General features: G+C 42.6%; 1 protein-coding gene across 1 annotated transcript in view; it reads right to left on the minus strand.

Annotated features, from left to right (window-relative positions):
- Positions 1-6127: 6127 nt before the first annotated feature.
- The window catches only part of ACOT2 (acyl-CoA thioesterase 2), a 39797-nt gene continuing 34029 nt past the window's right edge, over positions 6128-11895 (minus strand). The window contains exons 2-3 of the mRNA XM_006865546.1: positions 11182-11384; positions 6128-6733 (exon numbers count right to left, since the gene is read on the minus strand). Coding sequence (XP_006865608.1) covers positions 6128-6733; positions 11182-11384 — 809 coding nt within the window. The remainder of the gene's footprint in view (positions 6734-11181; positions 11385-11895) is intronic.

The raw sequence follows: 11895 nt of genomic DNA on the forward strand, positions 1-11895 counted from the left end.
TTGTTTAATGGGGAGAACCTATGTAGAACAAACCTTTCTTTACCTCTTGTCTAGTAGGAGTCTGTACCCCTCTAGAGTTAATTCAGAATTTTACCCTGTTCCAAAATAGAAAAAAAGAAATAACCTACTTGGGTTAACGGAGCCCTGGTGTGGCGCTGGGTTAATGCGCCAGACTGCAAAGCAGTTCGAACTACAAGGTCAGCACTCCAAGCGCACCAGCTGCTCCTTGGAAACCCTATACAGGGTTGCTATGGGTCAAAACCCACTCAATGGCACTTCACAACAATTGGGATATTTACAGTTAGCAACCAATAGTGAAAGAATAAGAAAGAGGTATGTTCTTACTTCAGCTCCAAACTGTTATCTCTGGGGCCAGTTGCGTATGGTTTTCAGGGGACCCCCGCGCAGTGCGTATCCTTGGAAAACCCGATGTTTAACTGTACTAAAGTTGAAACAATATCCTATGCCAATGGAAATACCAAATTTCCCATGTTTGGTTTCTCCTTTGCTGACCAGGCTTTTTCATCTGCCCCAGCCAGTGTTAGGGGAGGAGCCTCTTCCCTTGGACGACTTACTTTCCTACCCCAGATTCAGGACTCAAAAGACCCAGAGTCAAGTTACACGAAAAATTAATTTATCGCCTGATGTCGCAGCGACCTACATGTGTTTAACCCTGCAGAATATGTAGCCCTGTCCTTGCTTGTCATGCCGACATTGACTCTCTCTTTTAAATACAGAAGTCAGTAGACTTGCCTCTTCCATGGTTAAGGCTTTGCATTCTACCTGCCAGGTGATTAGCATCTTCAGTGTTAGTTAGGGTTAGTTAGAGAGGCAACATTAGAAAGCCGGGCCGCTGTTGATGACTTGCTTTTGAGACATAATCATGGCTGTGAAGAATTTCAAGGACTATGTTGCTTTCATCTTCCAGACAATTCTGAATTGATCGAGCAAAAATGAAAAGATGCTAAAGATACTGTATCCAATGTGAAACAGAGGGAGGGTTTCTTTGGTGCCAATATTGAGAAATTATTATAGGGTTTCTAAGGTGCAACTGGTGAGCTGGAACCGCCAACTTTGCAGTTCAGTGCTTATCCTACCGCGCCACACAAGGACTCCTCATGAGAGGGTAGTGTATCCCTTTTTTTTGGCCATGGAAGCTCCACGTTGGGAAGCCTCTTAAGACCTCACCCTATGTGTTTGTAGCCTTTCTCCTACAATACAGCTGTAATTGGGAAAATAGTGCTTTCTGTGAATCTGCGAGTCGTTCCAACAAATTTTTTAGCCCAAAGGAGTAGTGAGATCCAGCAGGTCAGAGTGAAGGGGGTCAGGATTCCTTGAGTTTGTCGTTGTCATCCTGAGGAACAGGAGTCAATATGAGGAAGCCAGGGGACCCCCAAGTTTGTGGCTGGCATCATGAAGGGGTAGAGTGAGCACCCCAAATTTGTAACCAGTGGGTTAGAAATGTAGATGTCCTGACAATACCCAAGCCTGTGGCTGGCATCTGTACTCTTTACCCTACTTGGCAGTCTGGAGGGCCATGCCCCTTTGCACTGTGAGTTCTGACCTAGCTTCAGGGACCAGGGTCAGAGAAAGGAGTGATACGTAGGCAGCTGCTGTCAAAGCTGAACAGTGAAAAGTGAGGATCTGACTCAACTTGGTTATGATCATTGCAGCAACCAAAATAGGGATTATAAGAACAGTTTGCTTCCTTAGTACATAATGAAATGCTGCTGTAAGTCAGTAAGAAACAGATGAACATTCTGGAAAAAGTGGGACCAGCAATGAAAAAAATAGAAATATTGTCCCAATTTAAGATGAAAATGTTCAATCTTATAACAAAAAGCAAAACAACATGAGACACTCATTTTAAACCTTCAAATTTGTAAAAATGAAAAGATTGTACACACTCATATACTATAATATTGGTAACGGTACAATACAGCAAGGCTGTCTCATACTGTACTCCTAGTGGTATAATGATTAATTCTGGTGTGCATACTAAACTGTTCATACTAAAATGTGTGCACAAAACTGTTCATAACCCTTTGACTCAGTAACTCACTTCAGAGAGTCTCTGTTTAAAGGAGTAATCAGTGAAACACACTACTAAGATTTGACTATCTACATCCCTTCACCACTGCACCCAACTTTACGATGAAAAGCTCAACAATTCAAAGGTCTGAAACAAGGACAAGCACTGGACTGCTAACTGCAAGGGCAGCAGTTCAAACTTACCAGTCACTCCTTGGAAACCCTATCCAGGGTTACTCTGAGTTGGAACAGACTCAATGGCACACAACAATGACTATCACCACCAGTTGATGGAATATATGCAATGTACAAAGTAAAAGAAATCAGATGGTATAGTGCAAGGCTCTTTGGATCAGAATGATCCAAATGCATTGTCATGGGCTTTTATTACAGTCATTGGTAGGGGTTTATCAAGAGCTAGGTTCTCCCAAAGGCTCCCATCAGAAGTATAATGTGCTGTCACTTCCATGCATGCCCCTCATGCACCATGGATGAGAGGAGAAAGAGGACCTCAGGTCTGGAACTTACATGATTAAAGTGAAGGGATGTATGTGCTGGACTACATGGAAGCAAGATGAAGGGAGAGGTACAGGGAGATGCACACAGTCTGATCATCCTGAGACCAACGTGCACATTTGTTCCCCATGAGGTGCTGTGGGATAAAGTACTAGACCACAAGGTTGATTTGAACCACAAGGCTGGAAGTTCAAACTTACCAGCCACTCCTTGGAAACTCTATGCAGGGTTACTATAAGTCAGAAATGACTCGACACTTAACAACAATAAGAGGTACAACATTAGTTACTTTAGTACAATTGATTAGCCCCAGGAAGTCATGGAGATAGAAAAAGTTACTATGAGCTTAGAACAGAGAACCTTCTGTGACAAGAAGAGACCATGAGACCCAAATCCCAGCTTAGGCACCCTGGATGGAAATGGCAAAGGCAGGCCATGCTCTCAACCACAGAGTTCACTGTTCTTTAAAACATCATGTGCTTAAAGACTATAATAATGACACGGTAAAATGCTCACCATATTATATTGAGGTAAACACAATGATTCAACTTCAATACATGTAACAAAATCACAGTTTTCTAAAATACTCATGCATATGCAGAAAATAAAAGCCTGGTGGAAAATGGAAATATACCACATTAAGGATACTAGTATCTAAGTGATAGAACTATAGAGAACTAATTTTCTACTGTATAATTTTTCTATTTTCCAAATTTTTCTATAAATTTTAATTACATCCAGAAAAAGGAAGTGCTATCAGTTCCTTCGGTACAATTTGACCCAAGCCTGGTATTTGCAATTGCTTCACATGCATGTGGCAGTTGGACAGTGAGTAAGGAAGACTGTAGAAGAATTGAGACATTTGAGTTATGGTGTTGGAGGAAACATTTTAAAGGTATAGTAGACTGCCAAAAGTACAAACAAATCTGCCTTGAAGGGCAGCCAGAATGCTCCTTAGAAGCCAGAACATGGTCTCAGGGGGGATCCGTCCTTGAAGAAGGACATCATGCTAGGTAAAGTAGAGGGTCAGTGAAAGAGAGGAAGACCCCCAACGAGATGGATTGTAATACTAGGCTCAAGCGTAACAATAATTGTGAGGATGGCGTAGGACTGGGCAGTGTTTTTGCTGTTGTGCATAGGGTTGCTATGAGTTAGAACCAACTTAAACAGCATCTAACAACAACATTAGTTCATTAAGATCCACATCGAATGTCACTATCTCTCTGAATTCTTTTCACTCGGTCTACAGTCTGCCTTGATCATTAATGTTAAGTAGCACTACAGGATAAGCACTGGATTGCTAACCACAAGGTTGGTGGTTCAAACCTACCAGGAGCTCTGTATGAGAAAGAGGAAGCTGTCTGCTCCCACGAAGATATACAGTCTCCGAAGCCCCACATAGGGTCATTATTGGAATCAACTCAATGACAGTGGGTTTTTAATTTTAGGTTAAGTGACATGGAGTCAGTTTCAACTCATAGTGACCCATAGGGTTTTTAACAAATCTCTGCTGTGTTCGCATACCTCTTATGGCCAACCCCAGAATCTCTACAGAAGCCTGAGGCTCGAGCTTGATAAAAGTCAGTTTCCTTGAAGGGTAGGCTAACATTAGGCTGTCCCCCTCCTCTTGGCTGATGCGTACAGAAAGGAAAGAAGGAAGGAAGGACAAACCACTTTTACATAGTTCCAATCACGGGAAGCGGGCTGGTTGTCATCCATATACCTTCTCTAAACTCAGACTATCATGTCAAGACCAGGGCTTAAACATGGTTCCAGAACTATTCTTTAATTTTTAATACCTGAGACCTTGAAACATACATGTACATACACCTAATCCAGAAGTTCTATTGAGAACTGGAATAACAGAAAGAAGACCCATTTCTTTTTTCCTCTGGCTGCAGCTGTTGTCCTGTGTGGAGTATGGAGGGGCTTGAGGGCACTCGTGATGCACCTGAAATCACACTTGGTGTGTAGAAGTGAACACACGAATGTGCATTCTACTGGGTGGACTGAGAAGTGGCAGAAATGGCTTCACAATGAGCCCTGTACCCAAATAAACTGAAGACCCATGCGTGTAAGAAAAGCAGCTTAGTAAAGGGAGAAGAAACTGGATTTGGGGATACTGAGCCCCATCTCTGAGACTCAAGTGTCCTTGTCTGTAATATGGAGATGATACTTTCCTCAGAAGCGCTTGAGGATTACATGACTAACACACAATGGTGTATAAGGAAATGCTGACAAAACAAAAACAGCACTGTACGGTTTGGGGAAGGAGCTCTGGTAATGTAGTACGTTATGAGTTGGGCTGCTAACCACAAGGTCAGCAGTTCAAATCTACCAGCTGCTTGGTGGAAGTAAGATGAGGCTTTATGCTCCCATAAAGATTTACAGCTTCGGAAACCACATACAGGACCGCTATGAGTTGGAACCAATTCCATGGCACACAACCACCACCACTGTTTTGAGTTTCAGGAAGTGCTTTATTAAAAAGAAACAGAACCTCACAATCATCAATTAAGGTATTTTTTAGTTCAAATACAGTTAATAAATACATCTTTAATAAATAATGGAACTTTATGTCAAGCGGTTCAAGTATCAAATCATCATTTATTTTCACATTGTTGTTGTTGTTAAGTGCTGTTGAGTTGGTTCTGACTCATTAACAACCCTGTATAGGGTTTCCGAGGAGCAGTGGGCGGGTTTGAACTGCCAACTTGTTGTTTGAAGTCCAGTGCTGACCCAACACCGCCACAGAATCATTTCTAAAATGACTTATGTAATTGATCTAAATAATGTTTTGCCATCTTTTGAAACAGCTAAGCCATGTTACTGTTGTTGTTATGTGCCAGGGAGTCGGTTCCGACTCATAGCGACCCTGTACAGGGTTTCCAAGGCTGTAAATCTTTATGGGAGAAGAAAGCCTCATCTTTCTCCCGCAGAACAGCTGGTAGTTTCGAACTGGTGACCTTGCGGTTCACAGCCCGATTCGTAACCACTACGCTACCAGAGCTCCTGTGTTACTGTTGTTAGGTGCCATTAATTCCAACTCTTTCCAACTTCATGTGACAGAGTAGAATTTCCCCTTGGGTTTTCTAAGCTGCAATGGTGACAGGAACAGATGGGCAGGCCATTCTGCTGTGGAGTCCCTGAGTGGTTAGCAGCTGAGTGTGTAACCGTTTCAATACCAGCGCTGAGTATGAGTTCTCTCAAACCAGAAATGCCCATACGTGTAAACAGGAACATAACTTAAAACTGATTTGCACTAGGAGAATCCTTGTTCATTCAAGGAGAATATATCAAATCAAAGAACTAAAAATGTCTTTACTTTGACATTTTTTTAGTAGTTTTACATTTAACTAGTAATCAACTGACCGCTAAGATGTTAGCTTCTATCCATAAAGAAGGAGTGCAAATCCGATATATATTTTTATATTATATGCATTTCTTTTACAGTTGGCAATTGTTTTCATTGTAACAGTGCATGTGAGAACTACTTAGTAAACACTAATGTGTGACACTAAGTGTGGCAGCTGCTCTCAGGCACCTTAGAATGAGAGGTGCCACATAATCTACTCAAAGGTTATAGTTTTGCTGGGATTGGCTCCTTTTCACCATCCAAGTGTTTATGGAAGAAAGTCTGGAGTTGCTTCCAAGCATCCACTTGGGCCATGGCATGAGCCCTGGGCTCCCCTCCCCAGATGACAGGATGGCCCACCATGGTGTGCAGGGAAGCCCGGCACATGGGGAAGTAAGGAGGCTCGATATAGTGGCCAGTCTCAGGGTAACAGATGATCTGGGGCTTTTCCTTCCCATGGGCCTGTAAGCGTTTAGAGGCCTCATTAGCATAGAACTCACTCTTCCAGTTGTGATCATCCAGACCCACAAGGAACAGGAAGGTGCACTCAGCCCGTTCCACAGGAATGAAGCTCTTCTGGCCAGGTCCTTCCAAAGGGCTGTTGAGGGCATCCACAATGTCTACAAGGCCATCTTTGGTCACCTTAACTCGATTTTGGTTAATGCCCAACGGGGGCAGGGTCTCACCCTTGTAGTGTAAGGTTCCCCCAACATTGACCACAGAGCCATTGATTGTAGTGGTGGCTGTGATGCCCTTCAGGAATGAGGCCATAGAGATGCAGAGTTCGCCCCCTTTAGAATTTCCAAGTAGTCCAAGTCCTGGGCCCTTTACCTGAGAATGGGACAGAGGCAAGAGAAGGAGAATGAATCCAGTGCGGTAGGGTAACAAGCCTTAGAAGTCAGGTATCACTGAACCTGGTTTTGGGCTCTACCAATATTGTCACCTTAGCAAAGTTACTAAAATGGTAGAAAGTTCCATTTCCTCATCAGTAAAATGAGGCAACTCCTAGGCTACAAAGCTGATGTGAAAATCAAATGAGAAACCATATGTAGAGCACGTAGCATGGTGCTTGTCAATAATACCACTCAGACAAACCCAAGAAATGATTTAGATCTAGTTTGGGGAGTGGCTAGTCTTGGAAGTCAGGTAGTCTTAAATTTGAATCTAGGTTCTACCATTTCCCAGGTTTGCAATCTTGGGAAATTTACTTATCCTTCCTTCCACCTTGTCTTCCTCTCCACAATTTCTCCACTATAATTCTTGGTGACTTCAATATCCATGTGGATGACATACCAAATATATTGGATTCTCAGTTCCTTGACCTCCATACCTCAAGATCTTTTTCTCTACTCCATCTCAGTCACCCACTCTCATTGTCATTGCCTACACTTTGTTGGTGATGTTAAGTGCTGTTGGATTGGGTATGACTCACAGTGACCCTGTGTAGGGTTTCTGAGGAGCAGCTGGTGGGTTTGAACTGCCAACCTTGAAGTTAGCAATCCAGTACTTATACTGTAGCACCAAACCAGGACTCCACTGGTAGTCATCGTCAGTAACTACACCATCTCCAAAATGTCACCTTCAAACATCCCACCCTCTGCCTGCTGCCACTCTAAAGCCACCTATACCAGAACTAGTTCCCCTGCTTGGAGACTCTGACTAACACTTTCCCACTATCAATGCCTCCCTCATAGTCTTCCTTCCCTCCTCATCTAGTTCACATTTCATGCTTCATAATTATCGTCAGTCATGTACAAACATGTTCAACTCTCTAAACTCTTTAATACATCTCTTCCTTTGGTCCTGCTTGCTTGGAAAAGTGCTAACCCTGTTTAAATCTACTATCTACTTCCTCCAAGTCTGTGTTTATGCAATTGAAGAATGCTGGGGAAAAAAATACACGTATGTGTGGACAGACCTTACCATAAATTTCATATGTGCGCCCATGTGGCCCATTGCTCCTACCACACTTCACGAATATGTTTGTTGTCCATTTCTCCAAACGATCATTTTCACACCTTCTTCCCTCCTCAAAGATCTTCAACCTGAATTTCTCCTCATTTTCAGCTTTTCATACTTCATTAAGGCAACACAAATGTTCATTTCCCCACTCACTGCCAGATCCATGTGCTTCTACATAACGTCTGCTCTCTGCCTTCCCTGGTATTTCTCAAAAGCCCTGTGTTCAGACTGCAGGTTATCACTTGTGCCCTAGGTCCCGTCCTGTCCACTTGGTTTTACAGGCTTCCCTTGAGCAACCACTTCTCCTCCTGTCCTCCTTCCTAACGTCTCTTCTGGCTCATTCCCATGAAAGTGCTGTTTATCTTTTAACATGAGGGGGCTTCCAAAAGTTCTTGGGGGAAAATCCACTCTCTTTTAATTCCATTTTTTCCACAAACATTTTGAAACCCTCTCATAATAAGCCCTTCACCCCGCAGACATTCCAGGTACTACCCTAATTCTCGATTCCCCTCCACAGAAACCAACGCTGTCTGTCCTTGCTCTCTTCCTTGTCTTCCATTTTCTATTCACTCCTCCTCAGGGTAGTTCCACAAGGACTATTCTCATCAGCTACTAGTGACCACTGTGGTCCAAACAAATGGCTATTTGATTGAACTTTCAACACTCATCTTTTTTTCCTCAAGACTTCTCTCTTCTGCTTTTTCCTATTTACTCCTCACAAAAATATTAGGATATAGATGATATTATGACCATCATTCCAATTACTCAAATGAGGAAACAGAGGTCCAAAGGTTATAGAGCTTGTGATTGGCAAAATCAAAAAACTGTACCCTGCTTCTGTGTACACCCTGGCTCCACTGTACCCTATTCTCTTAAACATCTCATTTCCACATTAAGCTCTGGTTGATTTTAAAATAAGTAACATCTCTCTTCTGATTCTCTAATACCCTGAGCTTAGAACCCTCACAATATTCCTAGTACCCAGGATCTCTGATTGCACAGTTCCTCCTTTAAATTTTACTGTAATTCTCTGCTCTCACATATTCAGGACCCAGTGGAAGGTGAAGGTTGCTAAATACAAACATTGCATTCAACAGGAGCCTCTGGAGACAGTGAGTTCCTTACTTCCTGTATATCAAACCCAAGGTATTCAAATATGTCTTGGCCACTATTAAACACTATAAGACACTCGATCTTTAAATTCCCAATACCAACTAAAAGACCCATGGTGACTCAACTACTTACTAAAAGGTCGGCAGTTTGAGCCCAATAGTGGCTCCATGGAGCAGAATACCTGGCAATCGTCTTCCAGAGAGTTTACAACTTTGAAAGAAAGCCTATGAGGCAGTTCGACTCTGTCACATGGTGTTGCTATGAATTGAAAATCGACTCAACAGCACCTAGCAGGACGCATGTTGTTGCTGTTGTTAGGTGCCTTATGCACAACAGAATAAAACAACGCCTGCTCCTATGCCATCCTCACAATCGATGTTGCGCTTGAGCCCATTGCTGTTTCCACTGTGCTAATCCATCTCATTGGGGGTCTTCCTCTTTTTCCCTGACCCTCCACTTTAGCAAGCACGATGTCCTTCTCCAGGGACTGGTCCCTTCTGATAATATGTCCAAAGTATGTGATACAAAGTCTCACCATCTTAGCCTCTAAGGAGCATTCTGACTGTACTTTTTTCAACACAGATTTGTTTGTTTTTCTAGCAGTCCATGGTACTTTTAGTATTCTTCTCCAACATCAAAACTCAAATGCATCAATTCTTCTATGGTCTATATGGCTGTGGTTATGTGCCGTGGAATCAGTTCCAACTTATAGCAACCCTGTACAGGGTTTCCAAGGCTATAAATCTTTACGGGAGCAAAAAGCCTCATCTTTCTCCCATGGAACAGCTGGTAGTTTAAAACTGCTATGGTCTATATAGTAATATATAATTGTGTAGAAACTGTCAATGAAAAGGGTATATAAAAGGATGTGTGCCCTCTCCAAGACTGAAACTGAAAGGGAACACACGAGCCCGCATGTAAGCTTGCTGATGACCATACTGGTCTACTGGTGAGTGGAAGAGGGGGAAAGGCAGCAATGAAGAAATGGGCTGAGTTCAACCATGTTCCATAGACTGCTGTTGACCTGGAGATGAGAGAGAGAAGAAGAAGGCTGGTTGGTCTGAAGTGTAGTGAGAACTCAGGGATCCAGAGCCCTTGAACAAGGACATAGCCACAGAAGGCTAGAGCTGAGAGTGTAGCATCCAGCTGATATTCATGAGGCTCCAGAGATGCACAAGAACACCCAAACTTACAAATATTACCCAACTGACCTAGCTTAGATGGCTTGATGATAAGAATTGGAGGAGAGGAAGATACAAAAAAACAATTTTTGATAAAGGAAACTAGTCGCTACAATTTGATGAGCTTGACCTAGACTTATGGATGTAGTAGCTCAAAATATCAACTGAGAAGGAGTCTTCACATCAGGTATCAATGCTATCCCCTCTGTATATAGGGTTAATAGGGACAGGCAACTTAGACACTGGCTACCTAAAATGAGGGGGTGATAAAAGCATGAAGTGACTGGCTTACAAGTTTTCAAGAGGGAGTTTAGTTTTAGAGTGTGTGGGGAAAGGCAGAATCCCCACTGAAGAGTTTTCATCTTGTCTAGATAGGTCTGGTTAAAAGAGATGGGGATAAGATTCTTATGATTCAATAATCAATCATTGTTATCATGACTAATTGCAACTGTCACAACTGTAAAAATAGAAGTTTTGTAACAGAAGTGGGGAGTAGTTAATCTTACAGTTCAGCAACAGAGGATCCTAGGACCATCAAGAAAGAAGAGCATAAGTGGAATGTGGGACCCTATCCAGAGAAGCAGCAACATCAGAGATGTAGGCAGAGATGAGGACATGCGAGAGAGCAGATGAGGACTATAGACTCATGGAAAGAGAAAGACTGGGTGCTGGAAGCCAGGAGGCAGGCTTGCAGAATGTGCCCTTTGATTGTTTAAATGATTATATATTCCTGAGTGTTATTGTGTACATCCCCCCAACCTCCCAAGAAAAAAACAAACAGAGGGAATAGAAGCAAATACTGTTGAATGATGATGCACAGAGGAGATTGTAATCATTGCAATGAAATGATGAGTGTAAAACCAATGTTCTCCCATGTAAGCTATCACTCAATTCACAATAAAAATTAAAGAAAACAGAATGTGTGGTGGGGTAGAGAGTGGTTGGAAAAGTTCTGTGAGAAGCAATAGAACTAAGGAGAATGAAATCTAATTTGAGCTCACAAAAGCTTAGAGAAGAACTAACCTCAGGGTGCTTGAGCAGGTAGTTCACAGCCTCTTCAAAGTACTCTAGGTGGAGAGTTTCCATGCCCTTGGGGAGGTCTTCATAGTTATAATAAGCCAGTGCCATCACCGCAAAGCCCTTGCCAGCGAGCAGACTAGCTCGGTACTCCAGAAGGCCGCCTCCAGCTCCAGAAATGTCCACAATGCCAGGAAAGGGCCCAGGTTCTTGGGAAGAAACAAAACACAAAATTAAACTGTCGATGAAATTGTTTGCAGTGGTGTCAAAAGCCTTAATTACTGACATGGTGGTGTCAAAGTTTTCTACTGATAATCGGAAATGCTGAAAGGTCTTCAGCCTTCAGGCATTTGAAGAGTTGCTATTGTTGTTAAATGCCATCAAGTTCATTCTGACTCACTGCAACCCTGTACAGAGTTTCCAAGGAGTGGCTGGTGGGTTTCAACTGTGGATTTTGAGGTTAGCAGACCAATGCTAATCCTACAGTGCCACACTGGAGCGCCAATCCACATTTCCTGTTTACATCTACAATATCAAAGCTCTACAGATTTTTACAGAAAGTATATACTATTTTTGTAACGGAGTCCTGGTATGGCATTGTAGGATAAGCATCGGACTGCTAACCCATGGTCAGCAGTTCAAACCCACCAGCCATTTCTCTGAAACCCTATACAGGATCGCTATGAGTCAGAACTGACTCAACAGCATTTAAAAACAACA

This window comes from Chrysochloris asiatica, unplaced genomic scaffold, assembly GCF_000296735.1.
Source record: "Chrysochloris asiatica unplaced genomic scaffold, ChrAsi1.0 scaffold00079, whole genome shotgun sequence".
In the NCBI taxonomy this organism is placed as follows: domain Eukaryota; kingdom Metazoa; phylum Chordata; class Mammalia; order Afrosoricida; family Chrysochloridae; genus Chrysochloris; species Chrysochloris asiatica.